At 44.2% G+C, this 23,386-nt stretch overlaps 1 protein-coding gene across 1 annotated transcript in view; it reads left to right on the top strand.

The window, feature by feature from the left end:
- LOC106584557 (calcium-dependent secretion activator 1) overlaps positions 1-23,105 on the top strand; it is a 91,407-nt gene extending 68,302 nt beyond the window's left edge. Inside the window, exons 3-4 of the mRNA XM_045706190.1 lie at positions 22,511-22,865; positions 23,092-23,105. Of these exons, the coding sequence (XP_045562146.1) occupies positions 22,511-22,865; positions 23,092-23,105 (369 nt within the window). The remainder of the gene's footprint in view (positions 1-22,510; positions 22,866-23,091) is intronic.
- Positions 23,106-23,386: the final 281 nt, after the last annotated feature.

Below are 23,386 nucleotides of genomic sequence, written 5' to 3'. Positions count from 1 at the left end.
TTTGAATGATGCCGATGGGAACTGTAAAACAGATGTGCCGTTCAACAAGGGTAATAGTTTGCAAATGTTGGCTAACATATTCCATTTGTTTTATGTTAGCCGCGACCGTTCGCTAACGTTAGCTAACAGTCTGAGAAGATAGTGTGCGGCAAACGTAAGTGTTTGTTTCGGGTCTAAACTGCTTCTAAAAATAGTCACGTGGCCATGTAGACATTCTAAGATATTTAGTAGGAATAGCTAAATCATTTTCAGTTTGAAAATTGTTGCTAAAAAGGCACAGTAATCCTAACAAAAAATAGTTGTTTGATGTTTCACTGTAACATTTTGGAATGTTTTTTCAAATCGTTCAACTGAAATTGTTACTTTGGCAACATGTTCGCTGCAAACGGAAGCATTGTTGAACTCGTCTCAGGACTACTATTTGTAGCTACTCAACAATCAGGATTAACTACTGCAGCAACTAATCACTTAACACCTGACATGTGACTTTATATGCCTTGCAGGTTCTTCAGGCTCATCTTTCAAACCATGACCTGTTTTTCTGATTATTAATGTCTGACTAACTGAAACACTCATTGATATCCTCCATAAATCGAAAGATATCCGACATACCACTTTTCTCTCTCCACTTCCCCTACTTTAGTTATGAAGCACGAATCAGACAGCAGATTCAGTATTAAATGGGGGGAAAAATGGATGCAGTTACATATTGTATAGTTTTGACTATCACAATATTATTTTTGCGCTAGTTCGCTGTGCGTGCAATAAAACTCCAGTATTTTTCCTTCATAGCTTGTTTTCCTTCATCTTTTTAAATATAATTTTTTCCCAGCACTTTTATTTCCATGATTGATCAACTCGTTTCCTCATGGCTCTCTCTTGTCCCTCTGCAGCAGACATTTGGTGAGCAATATGTTTGGAACATTGAATCGCAATAAAATCACAGTATTGAATGTTAATACGTATAGAATCATTGCCTCGCGCGAACCATCCTGGTCTCACGAGATGATGATTTGTATGAGGCTGATAGTCGTGAGAATCGCAATACATATCGTTTTGGCACCTAAGTATCCTGATATCGTATCGTGAGATCCCTGGCAATTCCCATCCTTAGTATTAAACGTATACAGTGCATTCGGAAAGTATTCAGACCCCTTCCATTTTTACACATTTTGTTACATTACAACCTTATTCTAAAATTGGGTAAAACATATTACTTAATCAATCTAAACACAATATGCCATAATGACAAAGCGAAAACAGGTTTTTAGAATGTTTTGCTAATTTTAAAATATCTCATTTACATAAGTATTCAGACCCTTTGCTATGAGACTCAAAATTGAGCTCAGGTGCATCCTTCCCATTGATCATCCTTGATGTTTCTACAACTTGGAGACCACCTGTGGTAAATTCAATTGATTGGACATAATTTGGAAAGGTACACACCTGTCTATATAAGGTCCCACAGTTGACTGTGCATGTAAGAGCAAAAACCAAGCCATGAGGTTGAAGGAATTGTCCGTAGGGCTCCGAGACAGGATTGTGTCGAGGCACAGATCTAGGGAAGCGTACCAAAAAATGGATGCAGCATTGAAGGTGCCCAAGAACAAAGTGTCCTCCGTCCTTCTTAAATGGAAGAAGTTTTGAACCACCAAGACTCTTCCTAGAGCTCAATCGGGAGGAGAAGGGCCTTGGTCAGGGAGCTGACCAAGAACCTAATGGTCACTCTGACAGAGCTCCAGAGTTTCTCTGTGGAGATGGGAGAACCTTCCAGAAGGACAACAGTCTCTGCAGCACTCCACCAATCAGGCCTTTATGGTAGAGTGGTCAGACGGAAGCCACTCCTCAGTAAAAGGTACATAACAGCCCATTTTCAGTTTGCCAAAAGGCACCTTAAGAACTCAGAACATGGAAAACAAGATTATCTGTGGCCTGAATGCCAAGCATCACATCTGGAGGAAACCTAGCACCATCCCTACAGTGAAGCTTGGTGGTACCAGCATCATGCTGTGGGGATGTTTTTCAGCGGCAGGAACTGGGAGACTAGTCAGGATCAAGGGAAAGATGAACAGAGCAAAGTACAGAGCTATCCTTGAAAACCAGATCCAGAGCACTCAGGACCTCCGACAGGGCTGAAGGTTCACCTTCCAATAGGACAACAACCCTAAGCACACAGACAAGACAATGCAGGAGTGGCTTCGGGACAAGTCTCTGAATGTCCTTGAATAGCCCACCCAGGGCCCGGACTTGAACCCGATCTAACATCTCTGGAGAAACCCTGAAAATAGCTGTGCAGCGACGCTCCCCATTCAACCTGACAGAGCTTGAGAGGATCCACAGAGACGAATGGGAGAAACTCCCCAAATACAGGTGTGCCAAGCTTGTAGCGTCATACCCAAGACTCAAAGCTGTGATCGCTGTCAAAGGTGCTTCAACAAAGTAGTGAGTAAAGGGGATGAATACTTATGGAAATGTGATATTTCATTTTTGTATTTTTTTATACATTTGCAAAGAAAATGACCTGTTTTTGCTTTGTCATTATGGGGTATTGTGTGTAGATTGATGAGGGGGGGAAAAACAATTTAATCCATTTTAGAATAAGGCTGTAATGTAACAAAATCAGGAAAAAGTAATGGAGTCTGAAAACTTTCCGACTGTATTCAACGTCTGCATCATCATGATGTTTCCTTTGGATGATGTTGTTTTGAATAGTTTGGCCGGCAGGGCTTGCGTACTTATCTCCCAGACCCAAAGCAGGCCGTGGGTAGTCATCTTTCTGCCTCTATTTCCCTCTTTCTCTTTCCCGCTCTTTCTCTCCTCTTCATGGCCTGTTTACTGCCCAGAGGTTAAAAATGGGATTACTGTTTGTCTGCCCGGTAAAACAGCACAGCTCAGGGTACTGGCTTTGAAGTCTGAGAGAGCTGTAAGTGAAAACATGTTTGTTCAAATCTAGTCTCTCTGGGGGGCCCTCTATTCGATAGTTTCTCCCGCTCCCACTTTTCTCTGACTCTCCTTTTACTTTCCCCATTGGTCTCTCTTCCTTTTTGTCTTTTGTTCATCTCTCACTTGCTCTCTCGCTCTCACTTGCTCTCACTTGCTCTCTCGCTCTCACTTGCTCTCACTTGCTCTCTCTCTCTCTCTCTCACTTGCTCTCACTTTCTTTCTCTCACTCTCCATGTTAGTCTCTCTCACTCACTCAGACACACACTGAGTGTTATACTGTAGAGGTGACCATCACGTAGTCTTTCAGAGTTGCAGGACAAGGTCTGTCCGCCTCCTGTTTTTAATACTTGAAAAGGAAAGTCAGAGTGTGAAAGTTGCAGTGTGTGCTGCCCAATCCCAGATTGTCATATTCTTCTGTTTCAGACTGGGAAATCAGCACCGTCACGTTTCAGTGCTCGCCGAATGAAATGGTACCATCTTGCTTTGTCACTAAGGCCTGTGTGTTAGTAGGTCTGTGTGTGCCAGTCTATTGGGGTTTCTTGTCTTTGGACTTCCTCCTGTTGCCTATACGCTCATTGGAAATACATTTCTGTTGGAATTGTATCGTGGCCACTCACTCTGAAAGACAAAGAGGATGGACAGGGGGACGGGGAGCAACAGATAGCCTGTTGCAATATTAAAACATTTATCGCTTCAATATTAGCTATGTTTTATGCATAGCTAATATTGAAGCTATCCATAGCATCTTTCAGAGAAAAACTGATAACTCTTTGGGATCGCAAAATGAAACTGCTGGTTTTGAATAAAGACCCATGGGCTCAACAATCTGTTTTGACATTATACTGTCAAGTGTAGTGTGCAGATGTTGCTCCTTTACTTTCCAATGGGGTATTTTTGAACCGTGTAAAGGTGTTAATATTATTTTGAAGGACGAAATAGTGATTTCTCGAAGGATACACATCTTGTCTGATTCAGTAAACAACTTGTTAGACTTTTACTCACTCTCCTCTCCCTGCATGCATCACTCTTCTCACATTGAAATTCTAAACATTTCATTACTCACTTCTTCATTTAAGTAACTCTACAAACATACTGTAGAGTGAGAGAAATGGTCTCCTCTGACAAATTGAGCAGTTTGCAGTTAAAACCCATGAGCTCCAAATCTGCCTGCCATCTCTCTCTGCTTCAGTGTTATTTTTCCAGCCAGGCTGTCAAATCTGCTTCCATCTTCCTCAGTAGATTAATTTATGCAGATATTAGCTATAATTATACTACTGCAAACAAAGCATATCTTATTAATCTCTTAACTGAGGAGTAAAAGTGGAACTCTGTGCACTGTTGGTTATAAATAATTGAATGAGATTTTAAACCCCTAATTAAGTAGAGCAACAGGGAGAGAGGAAATCCCTTGGTGGCCAATTCATTAGTAATAATGGGTGACATTTGTGCCACCGCACAAAATGGAGGCATTAGCCATAAAGCCTTTGGAACCCTCATTGGCAACCACAATTACCAAGACGAAGGCATTTCATTTGATTTAGCAACAAAGGGAGTCATGACGTGAACTCAAACATATGTACTTGCGCTTGTAAGGTATGGAGGATGAGTCTACCAGCCTACCTTTCATGTTTGAAGCGAGTACCCCGAGTAGTTTGATGTTGAAAATGAACACCACCTCGATTCCAAAGTGGTCATGTTGTAGTATTTACAGTGTGTTCAATTTGCTCTTCCTATCACAACAGCAGGAAAGTAGTGTGAAAAAATTATGCACTGCGTGGAGGTTAGGGTTCCAAAGGTTCGGAAACTGTCTGGTAAATATCCAGAATTTTTCCATGGGAAGTTAAGCCCGGGAATTTGGGGAATTTTGCTTAAATTCATCAAAAAAGTTAGCTTATAACAGTCAACCTTTTTTGGGATACACTTTGGTTAAACTATCCCCAATTCAATGGAATTGCAACCCTCTGCATGCACACTCCATCACATGTGCAGTGCACTCTTCCATCACATGGACAGCTGATTCTCAAGATCTTGCACAGTAATGAGATACTATTGAGCCCACACTACTACACTGTCTGAGCCAAGGACTACATGCTTTCTGGTAAGTTTTGATTACAATACTGGGTGGGGTGAATATATTTTATATGACATACATGATTTTTTGTTAACTAGTAAATGGTAGCCTACAGCAAAGTGTTTAAACCACTTCTAACTTGTTAACAATTTCTACTAGTTAGTTTTTGCTACCATGTGGGTTTTAGCTTGCTTGAGCCTGCTAACTGAGTGTTAATTCACCTGTTTCCATACGTTTCATGATGAAACATTTATCTTACAAAGAAGTTGTTTAATCTAACTGCTTAGCTATTTGTACTTGAAATTGTATTTTTTTTTTTTTTTACACTTTTGTTTCTAATCTTTACAGGAAAATGGCACGGGCACTATCTGATGTGTGGAGACATTTCACTGCAGCTAATGTAGAAGGAAATACATATGCAAATACTGTGCCAAATCGTATGTGAAGAATGCAACAAATATGCAGAATCATCTGGCCAAGTGCATCAAGTTCCCTCAGCGCTCACAAAAAGCAACCTCTGACTAAAGTCCCTCTACGTCTATTCGAGGTGAAAATGATGAATCAGACACCTTATCTATAGCAACAGCTCGTGTTTTTTTTTTTACTCAATGGAGGAACGTAGTCAGAGAAATGCTGATGAATGTTTTGCTCAAGCTGTGTGTGCAACTGGTTCACCTCTGATGCTCACAGGCAATATGTATTGGAAGAGATTTCTGAATGTTCTTCGCCCAGCATACACCCCTCCAACCAGACATGCTTGATCTACTCATTAGCTGGATACAGAGTTCAAGTGAAGGTCAAGCAAATCATAGAGAAAGCAGACTGCATTGCAATCATCTCTGATGGGTGGCCGAACGATCGTGGGCAAGGAATAATTAACTACATCATCTCCACCCCTCAACCAGTATTCTACAAGAGCACAGACGCAAGGGACAACAGACACAGCGGTCTCTTCATTGCAGATGGGCTGAGGGCAGTCATCAATGATCTTGGACCACAGAAGGTATATTTGCACTGGTGACAAACAATGTTGCGAACATGAAGACTGCTTGGTCTAAAGTGGAGGAGTCCTACCCTCACATCACACCCATTGGCTGTGCTGCTCATGCATTGAATCTGCTCCTGAAGGACATCATGGCACTGAAAACAATGGATACACTCTACAAGAGAGCCAAGGAAATGGTTAGGAATTTGAAGGGTCATCAAGTTATACCCTCACCAAGCAAAGTGAGAAGAATAAGAGCACCACATTGAAGCTGCCCAGCAACACCCGTTGGGGTGGTGTTGTCAACATGTTTGACAGTCTCCTGGAGGGGAAGGAGTCTCTTCAAGAATTTTATTTTTTTCATTTCACCTTTATTTAACCAGGTAGGCTAGTTGAGAACAAGTTCTCATTTGCAACTGCGACCTGGCCAAGATAAAGCGTAGCAATTCGACACATACAACAACACAGAGTTACACATGGAATAAACAAAACATACAGTCAATAATACAGTAGAACAAAAGAAAACAAAAAGTCTATATACAGTGAGTGCAAATGAGGTAAGTTAAGGCAATAAATAGGCCATGGTGGCGAAGTAATTACAATATAGCAATTAAACACTGGAATGGTAGATGTGGGAGTAGAGATACTGGGGTGCAAAGGAGCAAGATAAATAAATACATACAGTATGGGGATGAGGTATGTAGATAGATGGGCTGTTTACAGGTGGGCTATGTACAGGTGCAGTGATCTGTGAGCTGCTCTGACAGCTGGTGCTTAAAGTTAGAGAGGGAGATATGAGTCTCCAGCTTCAGAGATTTTTGCAGTTTGTTACAGTCATTGGCAGCAGAGAACTGGAAGGAAAGACGACCAAAGGAGGAATTGGCTTTGGGGGTGACCAGTGAGATATACCTGCTGGAGCGTGTGCTGCTATGGTGACCAGTGAGCTGAGATAAGGCGGGACTTTACCTAGCAGAGACTTGTAGATAACCTGTAGCCAGTGGGTTTGGCGACGAGTATGAAGCGAGGGCCAACCAACGAGAGCGTACAGGTCGCAATGGTGGGTAGTGTATGGGGCTTTGGTGACAAAACGGATGGCACTGTGATAGACTGCATCCAGTTTGTTGAGTAGAGTGTTGGAGGCTATTTTATAGATGACATCACCGAAGTCGAGGATTGGTAGGATGCTGCTCACAGAAGTGTTTTAGAGAGGGTTTGACAGTGATGAGGGGTGGTCGTTTGGTCGCCGACCCATTATGGATGCAGGCAATGAGGCAGTGATCGCTGAGATCTTGATTGAAAACAGCAGAAGTGTATTTGGAGGGCGAGTTAGTTAGGATGACATCTATGAGGGTGCCCGTGTTTACGGATTTGGGGTTGTACCTGATAGGTTCATTGATTAATTTGCTTGAGATTGAGGGCATCAAGCTTAGAATTTAGGATGGCCGGGGTGTTAAGCATGTGCCAGTTTAGGTCACCCAGTAGCACGAGCTCAGAACATGGATGGGGGGCAATCAATTCGCATATGGTATTGAGGGCACAGCTAGGGGCAGAGGGAGGTCTATAGCAAGCGGCAACAGTGAGAGACTTGTTTCTGGAAAGGTGAATTTTTAGAAGTAGAAGCTCGAATTGTTTCGGTACAGACTCGGATAGTAATACAGAACTCTGCAGGCTGTCTTTGCATCACCGCCCCCTTTGGCAGTTCTGTCTTGGCGGAAAATGTTATAGTTAGCGATGGAGATTTCAGGGTTTTTGGTGGATTTCCTAAGCCAGGATTCAGACGCGGCTAAGACATCCGGGTCGGCAGGGTGTGCTAAAGCAGTGAGTAAAACAAACTTAGTGAGTAGGCTTCTAATGTTAACATGCATGAAACCAAGGCTTTTACGGTTACAGAAGTCAACAAATGAGAGCACCTGGGGAGTGGGAGTGGAGCTAGGCACTGCAGGACCTGGATTAACCTCCACATCACCAGAGGAACAGAGGAGAAGTAGGATAAGGTTACGGCTAAAGGCTATACGAACTGGCCGTCTAGCACGTTTGGAACAGAGAGTGAAAGGAGCAGGTTTCTGGGCACGATAGCATAGATTCAAGGCATAGTGTACAGGCAAAGGTAAGGTAGGATGTGAGTACATTGGAGGTAAACCTAGGCATTGAGTAATGATGAGAGAGATATAGTCTCTAGAGACGTTTAAACCAGGTGATGTCATCCCATATGTAGGAGGTGGAACAACATGGTTGGTTAAGACATGTTGAGCAGGGCTAGAGGCTCTACAGTGAAATAAGACAGTGATCACTAACCAGGACAGTAATGGACCAGGCATATTGATATTAGAGAGAGGCATGCGTAGCCAAGTGAACATATGGGTTCAGTGATTGGTTGGGCTGACTGGGGACACGGCGATTCAGACAGTTAGCAGGCCGATGCTAACAGTTAGTAGGCCGGGGCTAAACAAGCTAGCAATTAGCAGACCGGGGCTGGCAAGCTAGCAGTTAGCAGACCGGGTTAGCAAGCAAGCAGTAGGCAGACCGGGGCTAGCAAGTCAGCCTTTGGGGGATGTCGCGATGGGGGTAAGTCTGTTTTTGCCTCTTCGTGCGGTGACGTCAATAGACCAGTCGTGGAATTAGTAGGGTTCCAAGTAGCTCTAGATAGCTAGCAGGCCAGTTAGCAGAATGGGCCTTCAGCGGACGTTGTGCCTGGGGGGCCTGTTGGAATCCTCGGGCAGATTATGTCACTATTCCAGTCGTAGAGGATAGGCAGGGTTCCGTGCCCCGTACCGGCAGTAGAAGGGGTCCGGATATTGTAGCCCAGGAGTGGGTTTCGGTGGTAGCACAGGAGCCCTGGCCGAGCTAGCTTCAGGCTAATTGGTGCTTGCTCCGGGATGGAAACGCTAGCCAGGAGTAGTCACATGGGATTGCGGTTAGCTAGTTGCGAAGATCCAGTTGAAAATGTTCAGAGTTTGCGGTAGGAATCCAGGGATATATATATATTTATTTTTTTCCCGGACCTATTATATTATTATAGTTCGAACAACGTGACTCAAAGTCACGTTGTTTCGAACTGGCGAGAGCTTTCCGAGCTAAAGGTTAGCTGATGACCGCTAGCAATGGTTTGATGACTGATAGCTGGTAGGTAGTTAGCTGGCTAGCTTCAGTTGAGGGATTCCAGATCCGAAGTAAATAGAAATACTTTAGAAAAAAAAACAGATCCACGCCACATTGGGTGAGGCGGGTTGCAGGAGAGTATTTAGAAGTTAAGGTTTAGGAAAATATTTTTAAAAGATATGCGAAGAAAAGGATGTAAAAAGATATATACAAGGGACACGACAGGACAAAGACATCTGACTGCTACGCCATCTTGGTGCCTCCAAATGGCCATATCAGTCTGTCGACATGGACAGCCCCATCAAGAGGATCCTCCTGGATGATGTATTTTAGAAGAGAGTGGTAAGCAGCCTGAAACTCCTGAAACCTATAGCAGTAGCCATTGCACGGATTGAGGGAGACAATGCCATCCTGTCTGATGTTCAGACTCTGCTTGCAGATGTAAGAGAAGAAATCCGTACTGCCCTGCCCACTTCACTGTTGCTCCAAGCAGAGGAAACTGCAGTTCTGAAATGCATCAAAAAGCGTGAAGACTTCTGCCTGAAGCCCATACACGCCCCAGCATACATGTTGGACCCCAAAGTATGCTGGCAAGAGCATCTTGTCTGGTGCAGAGATCAACAAGGCCTATGGTGACATCACTACCGCGTCTCGCCACCTTGGCCTGGATGAGGGCAAGGTTCTTGGCAGTCTGGCCAAGTGCACTTCCAAGCACGGGCTTTGGGATAGCGATGCATGGATGTCGCGCCAACATATCTCATCAGCCACGTGTTGGAATGGACTTTGTGGATCTGAGGCTCTTTCCCCTGTTGCCTCCATCCGCCAAATCCCACCAACATCAGCCCCTCAGAGCGCAACTGGTCCTTGTTTGGGGAACACACACACACCAAAGCACACAGCAGGCTGACCAATACAAGGGTTGGACAATTGATGGCCATCCAGGCAAATTTGAGGCTTTTTGAGCCTGAGCCATCCTCAACAAGGTTGGAAAGTGACAGTGAAGATGAGGCCTCAGAGTCTGATGTTCATGAGGTGGACATTGAGGAGGTCCAGGGAGAAGACATGGAAGCCTGAGAGGAAGACAACCAAAGCTTTAGTTTCTAGACTATCATTTTACAGATGTATGTTGATAACATTTTTGTGAGATGTGATGGATCATTGAGGATCATTTAATATTCGCTTTTGTTGTTCAGTGAAAACATTCCATGTGACGAATCAACTCATTTAATTAGAGTTCCATTCATAACTGTTTTTTTTATTATTTCTATTGGAGTTATTTAATAATTTGCAATTATGTCTACTTATGATAAGGTGAAAGGTTTGTTTCTGTCTCCGTATGATATGGTAAATTTATCCAATGCATAAAACATCTACATTTAAATTGTATTAATGTTAATTTGCATATATTTCAGTTAATTCCCATATATTCCTGTTAATTCCCACAGAAAGTTTCCACCTCTGAATATTCCCCAAAATGTGCAACCTGAGTAGAGCTGAAGTAATTTGGTTTTCGGGTTGAGCTGGTCTTTCCATGAGACTGACCAGGTGAATCCAGGTGAGCGCTTTTATCCCTTATTGATGTCACTTGTTGAATCCACTTCCATCAGTGTACTGTAGATGAAGGGGAGGAAATAGGTTAAAGAAGGGTTTTTAAGCCTTGAAACAAACAGACATGGATTGCGAATGTCTGCCATGTACAGGGTGAATGTGCAAGAAAAAATATTTAAGTGCCTTTTTAAACGGGGTATGGTAGTTTGAGTGTGTTAAGAACTGCAACGCTGCTGAGTTTTTCACGTTCAACAGTTTCCCGTGTGTATCAAGAATGGTCAACACCCCAAAGGACATCCAGCCAACTGGACACAACTGTTGGACGCATTGGAGTCAACATCAAAAGAACTGCAACGCTGCTGAGTTTTTCACGTTCAACAGTTTCCCGTGTGTATCAAGAATGGTCAACACCCCAAAGGACATCCAGCCAACTGGACATAACTGTTGGATGCATTGGAGTCAACATCAAATTGTATTTGTCACATGCGCCAAATACAACAGGTGTAGACTTTACAGTGAAATGCTTACTTACAAGCCCTTAACCAACAATGCAGTTTTAAGAAAATACCACCAAAAAAATTAAGAGATAAGAATAACAAATCATTAAAGAGCAGCAGTAAATAACAACAGCGTGGCTATATACAGGGGGTACCGGTAGAGTCAATGTGCGGGGGCACCGGTGTCGAGGTAATATGTACATGTAGGTAGAGTTATTAAAGTGACTATGCATAGATAATAACAGAGTAGCAGCAGCATTCCAGAGGGGGGGGGCAGGGCAATGTGAATAGTCTGGGTAGCCATTTGATCATTTTTAGGGCCTTCCTCTGGCACCGCCTGGTATAGAGGTCCTGGATGGCAGGAAGCTTGGCCCTGGTGATGTACTGGGCCGTACGCACTACCCTCTTTAGTGCCTTGCGGTCGGAGGCCAAGCAGTTGCCATACCAGGCAGTGATGCAACCCGTCAGGATGCTCTCGATGGTGCCACTGTAAAACCTTTTGAGGATCTGAGGACCCATGCCAAATCTTTTCAGTCTCCTGAGGAGGAATAGGTTTTGTCGTGCCCTCTTCACGACTGTCTTGGTGTGCTTGGACCATGTTAGTTTGTTGTTGATGTGGACGCCAAGGAACTTGAAGCTCTCAACCTGCTCCACTACTGCCCCATCAATGAGAATGGGGGTGTGCTCGGTCCTCCTTTTCCTGTAGTCCACGATCACCTCCTTTGTCTTGATCAGGTTGAGGGAGAGGTTGTTGTCCTTGCACCACACGGTCAGGTCTCTGACCTCTTCCCTATAGGCTGTCTCATCGTTGTCGGTGATCAGGCCTACCACTGTTGTGTCATTGGAAAGTTAATGATGGTGTTGGAGTCGTGCCTGGCCGTGCAGTCATGAGTGAACAGGGAGTACAGGAGGGGACTGAGCATGCACCCCTGATGGGCCCCTGTGTTGAGGTTCAGCATGGCGGATGTGTTGTTACCTACCCTTACCACCTAGGGGTGGCCCGTCAGGAAGTCCAGGATACAGTTGCAGAGGGAGGTGTTTAGTCCCAGGGTCCTGAGCTTAGTGATGAGCTTTGAGGGCACTATGGTGTTGAACGCTGAGCTATAGTCAATGAATAGCATTCTCACATAGGTGTTCCTTTTGTCCATGTGTGAAAGGGCAGTGTGGAGTGCAATAGAGATTGCATCATCTGTGGATCTGTTGGTGCGGTATGCAAATTGGAGTGGGTCTAGGGTTTCTGGGATGATGGTGTTGATGTGAGCCATGACCAGCTGTTCAAAGTACTTCATAGCTACAGACGTGAGGGTCGGTAGTCATTTTCGGCAGGTTACTTTAGTGGTCTTTGGCACAGGGACTATGGTGGTCTGCTTGAAACATGTTGGTATTACAGACTCAGACAGGGAGAGGTTGAAAATGTCAGTGAAGACACTTGCCAGTTGGTCAGAGCATGCTCAAAGTACATGTCCTGGTAATCCGTCTGGCCCAGCAGCCTTGTGAATGTTGACCTGTTTAAAGGTCTTACATCGGCTGCTGAGAGTGTGATCACACAGTCATTTGGAACAGCTGATGCTTTCATGCATGTTTCAGTGTGACTTGCCTCAAAGCGAACATAGACGTTATTTAGCTTGTCTGGTAGGCTCATGTCACTGGGCAACTCTCGGCTGTGCTTCCCTTTGTAGTCTGTAATAGTTTGCAAGCCCTGCCACATCCGACGAGTGTCGGAGCCGGTGTAGTACGATTCAATCTTAGTTCTGTATTGACGCTTTGCCTGTTTGATGGCTCGTCGGAGGGCATAGCGGGAATTCTTATACAGTGAGGGAAAAAAGTATTTGATCCCCTGCTGGTTTTGTACGTTTGCCCACTGACAAAGAAATGCTCCGTCTATAATTTTAATGGTAGGTTTATTTGAACAGTGAGAGACAGAATAACAACAAAAAATCCAGAAAAACGCATGTCATAAATTGATTTTCATTTTAATGAGGGAAATAAGTATTTGACCCCCTCTCAATCAGAACGATTTCTGGCTCCCAGGTGTCTTTTATACAGGTATCGAGCTGAGATTAGGAGCACACTCTTAAAGGGAGTGCTCCTAATCTCAGTTTGTTACCTGTATAAAAGACACCTGTCCACAGAAGCAAGCAATCAATCAATCAGATTCCAAACTCTCCACCATGGCCAAGACCAAAGAGCTCTCCAAGGATGTCAGGGACAAGATTGTAGACCTACACAAGGCTGAAATGGGCTACAAGACCATCGCCTATCAGCTTGGTGAGAAGGTGACAACAGTTGGTGCGATTATTCGCAAATGGAAGAAACACAAAAGAACTGTCAATCTCCCTCGGCCTGGGGCTCCATGCAAGATCTCACCTCGTGGAGTTGCAATGATCATGAGAACGGTGAGGAATCAGCCCAGAACTACAAGGGAGGATCTTGTCAATGATCTCAAGGCAGCTGGTACCATAGTCACCAAGAAAACAATTGGTAACACACTACGCCGTGAAGGACTGAAATCCTGCAGCGCCCGCAAGGTCCCCCTGCTCAAGAAAGCACATATACATGCCCGTCTGAAGTTTGCCAATGAACTTCTGAATGATTCAGAGGACAACTGGGTGAAAGTGTTGTGGTCAGATGAGACCAAAATGGAGCTCTTTGGCATCAACTCAACTCGCCGTGTTTGGAGGAGGAGGAGGAATGCTGCCTATGACCCCAAGAACACCATCCCCACCGTCAAACGTGGAGGTGGAAACATTATGCTTTGGGGGTGTTTTTCTGCTAAGGGTACAGGACAACTTCACCGCATCAAAGGGACGATGGACGGGGCCATGTATCATCAAATCTTGGGTGAGAACCTCCTTCCCTCAGCCAGGGCATTGAAAATGGGTCGTGGATGGGTATTCCAGCATGACAATGACCCAAAACACACAGCCAAGGCAACAAAGGAGTGGCTCAAGAAGAAGCACATTAAGGTCCTGGAGTGGCCTAGCCTGGCTGTGGAGGGAGTTGAAGGTCCGAGTTGCCAAACGTCAGCCTCGAAACCTTAATGACTTGGAGAAGATCTGCAAAGAGGAGTGGGACAAAATCCCTCCTGAGATGTTTGCAATCCTGGTGGCCAACTACAAGAAACGTCTGACCTCTGTGATTGCCAACAAGGGTTTTGCCACCAAGTACTAAGTCATGTTTTGCAGAGGGGTCAAATACTTATTTCCCTCATTAAAATGCTCATCAATTTCTACCATTTTTGACATGTTTGTATGGATTTTTTTGTTGTTATTCTGTCTCTCACTGTTCAAATAAACCTACCATTAAAAATATAGACTGATCATTTCTTTGTCAGTGGGCAAACGTACAAAATCAGCAGGGGATCAAATACTTTTTTCCCTCACTGTAAGCTTCCGGGTTAGAGTCCCGCTCCCTGAAAGCGGCAGCTCTACCCTTTAGCTCAGTGTGTATGTTGAAAAAGCTTGCCTTAGTTTTCCTAAATGACTGAGTATATTGGTTCCTGACTTCCCTGAAAAGTTGCATATCGCGGGGGCTATTCGATGCTATTACAGAACGCCACAGGATGTTTTTGTGCTGAACCAAGGGCTAAATCTGTTCTTAGTTCTACATTTTTTTTAATCGGGCATGCTTATTTAAGATGGTGAGAAAAACACTTTTGAAGAGCAACCAGGCATCCTCTACTGATGGGATGAGGTCAATATCCTTCCAGGATACCCGGGCCAAATCGATTTAGAAATGCCTGACTGATGTGGTGTACTCCTCACTGCCATCGGAAGAATCCTGGAACATATTCCAGTCTGTGCTAGCAATGCAGTGCTGTAGTTTAGCATCTGTTTCATCTGAACACTTTTTTTTATAGACCGAGTCACTGGTGCTTCCTGCTTTAATGTTTTCTTGTAAGCAGGAATCAGGAGGATAGAATTGTGGTCAGATTTGCCAAACATGGGCCAGCATCCCTTGACACCTTGTAGAGTCCATGCTCCAACGAATTAAGGCTGTTCTGAGGACAAAAGGGGTGCAACTCAATATTAGGAAGGTGTGCCTAATGTTTTGTCCACTTAGTGTACAGTATTTCCGGTTAATGAGATCACATTTAGGTCAATTTCAATTATGTGTAAACAACATCTCCCTCTTCTGGAATTCCTCCAACTCTACTGGTTGATCTCTCTTAGAGATACTTATGGATGCGTCTCTCCCAGATGCGGAGCTAAGTGGTTTGAATGTGGAGCTGGGTTTAGCGGTTAGTCTCATCGACCAGGGATCCATGGGTGGGGCCGGAAGGGAGGGAGGGATAGTAGGCTTGGCAAGGCTCTGCTGGTTGAGTCTTTTCAAGGACCATGACCATGACAGGGGTGACCTTTCAGGATGCCCCCTGCCCTAAATCCAACTGTTTCCTGGGTGCTCAGCCTGCCGCTGTGATAAAGGAGCGTGTTGACTTGGGGTTGGGCTGCATTAACGAGGAAGAAAGGGGTCTGCTTCATTGATGTTAGCAACACACACACACACACACACACACACATTATCTTCGTATCCTAGGTGAACAAGACTATTGTCTCGAACACTATATCAAGATAACGAGTGTCTTATCAGTAAGCTGCTTCATAAGTCACTGAACCATGGAATAGTTTTGTAGTGCTTCCATTTATGTACACTACATAATATGCACATTGAAGGGTTATAATGGTTGACTATTATTGGCACCTTCTTCCAAGCGGGTAAAATATGGCACAGTATGGCACATGTAGTGCTGAGATGATATACCTAAAATGATCAACACCGACCATACCGATCACTTATCGCAGGCATTTTTCTGATATCGCTCATTACGATAAGTAGCCTATACTAGAGAAATGTGAAGTTTGAAATGAAATAAGTTTGCTAATGGGTGATAGTCATTGGGACAATTGATGGCTACAACCATTAAACCAGTAGTAGTTTAAAGTATAATAATAATAAACTGATGTATATTGTTATAAACATATCATTCTATTTATCATTACTGCATCAATTCAGTCAATCTTTATATTTTTGTCCATGTCGCCTAGCATCACAATGATATAATTTTCTGATTTTAAACTGGTTTTCTGGTGGAGAAGAAGCAGGAGTCTGAAACGTATTTCCTGGACGGCCGTGTGTCTACTGGTTTTTATTTCCTTTGTGTCCAATTTAAGACCCAAGACAACGAGGTGAGGGGAGTTCCAACTAATCAATCAAGTACACGGGAAGATTGAAAACCTTTAGACACTCGGTTTTACACCCCTTGGAATTGAGGCTTGACATAATGTACACTGAGTATACCAAACATTAGGAACACCTTCCTAATATTGAGTTGCATCCCCCTTTTTACCCTCCGAACAGCCTCAATTTGTCTGAGCATGGACTCTACAAGGTGTCAAAAGTGGCCCATGTTGACGCCAATACTTCCCACAGTTGCGTCATTTGGCTGGATGTCTATTGGGTGGTGGACCATTCTTGACACATGGAAACTGTTGAGCGTGAAAAGCCCAGCGGTGTTGCAGTTCATGACACAAACTGTTGAGCCTGGCACCTACTACCATACCCTGTTCAAAGGCACTTACATTTTTTGTCTTGCCCTTTCACCCTCTGAATGGCGCACACAGCTAAAAATCCTTCTTTAACCTGTTTCCTCCCCTTCATAGCTTTCACCTGGATTCTCCTGGTCAGTCTGTTTTGGAAAGAGCAGGCATTCTTAATGTTTTCTATACTCGGTGTACGTTGACATAAGTCCCCCCACAGCCGTCTAAGAATCACTGAACAATTAGCCAAACTCACCTCGTTGCCTAGCTCTGCATCGCACCAGGCTCACAAAATAAGCTTGAATTTAAACCAATCAGTCACGAGCAAACGTATCTGCTAGTGACACTCACATCTGTTAGCCTACCTCCTCCCTCTTTGTCTAGCAAAATGTGTGTCTCCTGTTTGGCAGTTTGCCATCCCTCTTCATGTGGTGGACTGTTGTTTCTTTCGCCTAACTGCGATTCAAATAAAGGAACTTGTCTTGGCTTTTGTTAGCCAGATTACCCCCTTTAGCAGTCCATGCCAGTGGCACCTTCATCTACCCACCTTTAACCAGTTAACTCCATTTATCTTCCTGAAGCCTGGCTCTCTTCCTGACTGCATTTCAGAGGAACTTGTCCTTGAGATTAGGCAGCCCCCCCCCCTTCCCCCCATGCTGAAATCTCACTCCGGCTCAGGAAATGGCTTTTCTCTCGACACAAACACATTTGTTTTGTTGGTTTGTGTTTTACCAACGCAAAGTGCTTTTGTTCTGCACCTTTACTCCCCACGAGGAGCTGCGATTCATCTCCATCTGCTGTTTCCACTCTGGTAGCTCTATGTTCACTGAGATGCCTTAGCTGACCCTCCGAAACAGAATCAAACAAAGAGATGCCTTAGCTGACCCTCTGAAACGGAATCAAACAAAGAGATGCCTTAGCTGACCCTCTGAAACGGAATCAAACAAAGAGATGCCTTAGCTGACCCTCCGTAACGGAATCAAACAAAGAGATGCCGTCCCTCCGTAACGGAATCAAACAAAGAGATGCCGTCCCTCCGTAACGGAATCAAACAAAGAGATGCCGTCCCTCCGTAACGGAATCAAACAAAGAGATGCCGTCCCTCCGTAACGGAATCAAACAAAGAGATGCCGTCCCTCCGTAACGGAATCAAACAAAGAGATGCCGTCCCTCCGTAACGGAATCAAACAAAGAGATGCCGTCCCTCCGTAACGGAATCAAACAAAGAGATGCCGTACCTCCGTAACGGAATCAAACAAAGAGATGCCGTAGCCGTCCCTCTGAAACAGAATCAAACAGAGATGCCGTAGCCGTCCCTCTGAAACAGAATCAAACAGAGATGCCGTAGCCGTCCCTCTGAAACAGAATCAAACAGAGATGCCGTAGCCGTCCCTCTGAAACAGAATCAAACAAAGAGATGCCGTCCCTCTGAAACGGAATCAAACAGAGATGCCGTAGCCGTCCCTCTGAAACGGAATCAAACAAAGAGATGCCGTAGCCGTCCCTCTGAAACGGAATCAAACAGAGATGCTGTAGCCGTCCCTCTGAAACGGAATCAAACAAAGAGATGCTGTAGCCGTCCCTCTGAAACGGAATCAAACAGAGATGCCGTAGCCGTCCCTCTGAAACGGAATCAAACAAAGAGATGCCGTAGCCGTCCCTCTGAAACGGAATCAAACAAAGAGATGCCGTAGCCGTCCCTCTGAAACGGAATCAAACAAAGAGATGCCGTAGCCGTCCCTCTGAAACGGAATCAAACAAAGAGATGCCGTAGCCGTCCCTCTGAAACAGAATCAAACAAAGAGATGCCGTAGCCGTCCCTCTGAAACGGAATCAAACAGAGATGCCGTAGCCGTCCCTCTGAAACGGAATCAAACAAAGGGATGCCATAGCCATCCCTCCCGAAACGGAATCAAACAAAGTCGGTAATGCGCATTGTCAACACAAGCTCCTATGTTTGTCTGTATGTTAGTCAGGCTGGAGAGAGACACTGACTATCAACTGCATTTGAGGTAGATATGAGCATTACAGTGCATTTGGAAAGTATTCAGACTCCTTCACTTTTCCCACATTTTACCACCTTTTATAGCTTATTCTAAAATTGATTTAAAATAGTTTTTTCCCACATCGATTTACACACAATACCCCCGAATTACAACGCAAAAATAAGTTTAGACTTTTTTGCAAATGTATTAAAAATAAAAAACGATCACATTTACATAAGTATTCAGACCCTTTACTTTGGCAGCGATTACAGCCTCAAGTCTTCTTGGGTATGATGCTACAAGCTTGGCACACCTGTATTTGAGAGGTTTCTCCCATTCTTCTCTGCAGATCCTTTCAAGCTCTGTCAGGTTGGATGGGGAACGTTGCTGCACAGCTATTTTCTGGTCTGTCCAGAGATGTTCGATCGGGTTCAAGTCCGGGCTCTGGCTGGGCCACTCAAGAACATTGAGACTTGTCCCGAAGCCACTCCTGCGTTGTCTTGGCTGTGTGCTTAGGGTTGTTGTCCTGTTGGAAGGTGAACCTTTGGCCCTGTCTGAGGTCCTTGGGGGGGGGGCTTGGGCCAGTTGCTGCGGGGGGTGCTGAGATGTTGGCCGGGGTTGGGGTAGCCAGGTGGAAAGCATGGCCAGCCGTAGAGAAATGTTTATTGAAATCCTCGATTATTGTGGATTTATCAGTGGTGACAGTGTTTCCTAGTCTCAGTGCAGTGGGCATCTGGGAGGAGGTACTCTTATTCTCAATGGACTTCAGTGTCCCAAAACTTTTTGGAATTAGTGCCCCAGGATGCAAATTTCAGTTAGGAAAGCAAAGGCTAGCGTTTTCAAACTGACTGTATTGGTTCCTGACTTCCCTGAAACGTTGCATATCGAGGGGACTATTCGATACTAGTGCAGTACGCCACAGGGTGTTTTTGTGCTGGTCAAGGGCAGTCAAATCTGGAGTGAACCAAGGGCTATATCTGTTCTAAGTTTTACATTTTTTGAAAGGGGTATGCTTATTTAAGATGGTGAGGAAAGCACTTTTAAAGAGCAACCAGGCATCCTCTACTGACGGGATGAGGTCAATATCCTTCCAGGATACCCGGGCCAGGTCGATTTAGAAAGGCCTGCTTGCTGAATTGTTTTAGGGAGCGTTTGACAGTGATGAGGGGTGGTCGTTGGACCGCGAACCCATTACGGACGCAGGCAATGAGGCAGTGATCACTGAGATTGTGGTTGAAAACAGCAGAGGTGTATTTAGAGGTCAAGTTGGTCAGGATGATATCTGAGGGTGCTCATGTTTACGGATTTGGGGTTGTACCTGCTAGGTTCCTTGATAATTTTTGTGAGATCGAGGGCATCTAGTTTAGATTGTAGGATGGCCGCGGTGTTAAGCATATCCCAATTTAGGTCACCTAGCAGTAGAAACTCTGACGATGTATGGGGGGCAATCAATTCACATATGGTGTCCAGGGCACAGCTGGGAGCTTAGGGGGGTCTATAACAATAACAGTGAGGGACTTATTTCTGGAGAGATGGATCTTTAAAAATAGAAGCTCGAACTGTTTTGGCATAGACCTGGATAGTATGACAGAACTCTGCAGGCTATCTCTACAGTAGATTGCAATTCCGCCCCCTTTAGCAGTTCTGTCTTGATGGAAAATTTTGTAATTGGGGATGGAAAAATCTGAATTTTTGTTGGCCTTCCTAAATTGGGATTCAGACACGGCTAGGACATCAGGGTTGGCGGAGTGTGCTAAAGCAGTGAATAAAGTAAACTTAGGGAGGAGGCTTCTGATGTTAACATGCATGAACCCAAGGCTTTTACAATTGCAGAAGTCAACAAATGACAGTGCCTGGGGACACACAGGGCCTGGGTTATATCACTCATACACCATGTGAAGAGTCAGAGAGGCCAGTACAACCCGCCTTGGCAGCAGCTAATGGGGGTCCATAATAAATACAGATTAGCCTCCCCTAATGGCTACATCCAGACGAGACCCTTGAGTGAGCCTTAAAACATGAACTTCATGTACCGTCATGACTACCAGCAGACAGAATCCGAGTGAGTCTGCAGTTAAAGCCCTGAGGAAGAAACATCTTCTGCCTGCCCTGAGCTGGACAGAAAACCTGCATGTTTAATACCACTGGAGCCCATGTAAGGAGATTACCCTGAGCTAAATCAATCAACACTGTTTTATTGTTTAATTTCTTGATCTACTTGTGTTCCATATTAAGTTATTTTTGTATTATATATCAACATTTATTATTTTTATGTTTGTATCTCGTGTACATAGTGGGATGCAAGAAAATACTGTTTCTCAGAAATGCAACACGGAAAGGGGATACCTAGTCAGTTGTAGAACTGAATGGATTTAACTGAGATGTCTTCCACATTTAACCCAACCCCTCTGAATCAAAGAGGTGCGGAGCCACCTTCATCAATATCCACGTCTTCGGCGCCCGGGGAACAGTGGAGGTCACACTCTGGAGTCATGCACCATTGGAGTAATGGTCATTGGTATGGTTATCAGGGAGTATAACAAAGTGCAACAATGGCAACAAATTGGCCTATATATTGATAGGGATAAATTGAAATGTTTCTTACAGAAGCAATATGAAAAGCATATGCATAACCATGGTAGCAATTGAAAGGGAACAGTTAGGAGGTTATGGGAAAATTATTAGACCAAAGTTGAGGCCACAACAGTTCACCTGACACAAGATGGAATCCAAACTTTACACTGTTGATTTTTTACATTTAGTGTACTGAAAATACTCAGGATACATTAGTAACATGATATGAATATTCCTGGAAAATGTGCTGTAAGTGCAACATAAGACAATAAAAATGACAAGGGTTTGAGTGAGAGGACTAACTGGTGTCTCCAAGTGGTCACACACCTCTCCAAAGTGTACACAGTTCCTAAGTCATTTCAATTCATTTTTATGACTCAAAGAAGAGCCTTCAACTATAAAGTGCTTTTTTTTGTTCTGCTAGTGGTGCCGTTGAGGAACTACAGTGAACACACTTGTAATTATTTTGTTTGGAACACAAACCAGCATCCCTGCCATCACACAGTTACTGTTGTTGTTTATGCAATCCAAAAATGGTCCATTATAAATCGCAATCTGGGTTAGGTGGGCATCATTTGAAAGCCTGTTCTATTGCCAGCATGACTAGCTAAGTTAAGGGTGTTTAGGCTTTCACAATGCATTTCAGGGAAATGGATCATCATTTTGGTGCGCATAGAAAGGAGTCATGAGTGTGTTCATGTGCAGCGGCAAATGTTCTTCACAATGGATAAACAGGCTCATTCTGTTCAGAACAACCCACGGTATGACCTCATGTCATCTTGTAACTGTACATCAAACATAGTGATTATAAACGTTGACACTATATAACATGAGTTTTATGATATGGAAATGTAAAGTGCACATTTGGACTCAAAACGGTATTATAATCCTTAACATCTCATCTTTCAAAAGACATAGAGTCCTCTTAATTTACAGCATTTCCCTCACTCAGACATAAAAAAGTAGCAAAAGTTGCCCAATTAGCGTGATGGATGGGAGCAACTGCTTGTCTCGCTCAAGTTCAAAATGGCTGTCAGTCAAAACCCATACAGCACTATGAAGTGCAGAGCCAGAGTTCTGACATCAAGTATAGCATGTTACTGTAAAGCCACTGTGTTCCAATTTAGGCATTTATCAGTGCCCAACTCTGCCATTTTCAACCCATATATGGGTACCAGTATAAAGGGTTAAATAGCTACATTAACTTAGCAGCGCTACATTAGTCTTGCTTACTTCTAGATCCTTACACTCTCTGGTTTCCTCCTGTGCAGGGTTTTCTGAACAGTGAGCGGGTGTCCAGGATGGTGCAGAGTGGCGGCTGCTCGGCCTGCGACTTCCGTGACGTCTTCAAGAAGAACATTGAGCGCCGGGTGCGCAGCTTGCCCGAGATCGACGGCCTGAGCAAAGAGACAGTGCTGAGCTCCTGGATCGCCAAGTACGACGCCATCTACAGAGGGGATGAGGACCTACGACGCCAGCCCCAGAGGATGCACCTCAGTGCCGTGTCCGAGTTGATACTCAGTAAGGAGCAGCTGTACGAGATGTTCCAGCTGATTCTGGGCATCAAGAAGTTTGAGCACCAGCTGCTGTACAATGCCTGTCAGGTGAGAATTGGATCACATACACGTACACACAAACACATGCGCACACACTTTTTTGCCCTCTACATAACATTTAATTGTTATCAATTTCTAGATTGTTTGAAGTGCTGCCTAGGTAACCACAAAACTATTAATGTTAGGATACATTGTATCATCAAGATGCAATATGCCCAATGTGGTATACTAGCGGGGATATTGGAACAGAAACCGTGAGTCTAATGTCCTTTCCTTGATCACTTTCCTTAACTCAGGTGGCTCCAGCTAATCACAGGTCTCTTTGAATGCGTATCTTAAAGGTCATTGGCTGATGAGACTTTTTAATCAGTGTGATCTCCCTCACCATGGCCTTGTCAACTAAGGCAAGGGTGTACTCCCTCCCCTTCACCTTTTTCCAGGGGGTCTTCCATGGCACCAATTAGTAGTAAGCGGTGGCTGTAACTAGTAAGCGTATGTTGGTGTGATCAGTGGTTACTGTCATTTGTAAACTGTAAACCATTTAGGCTTATTCATCTGAAGGCGTATTTTGAAATAAATGCCATTGTTACT

Source organism: Salmo salar, chromosome ssa23, assembly GCF_905237065.1.
Source record: "Salmo salar chromosome ssa23, Ssal_v3.1, whole genome shotgun sequence".
NCBI classification, from domain to species: domain Eukaryota; kingdom Metazoa; phylum Chordata; class Actinopteri; order Salmoniformes; family Salmonidae; genus Salmo; species Salmo salar.
This window is presented reverse-complemented; position numbering and strand designations above follow the sequence as displayed.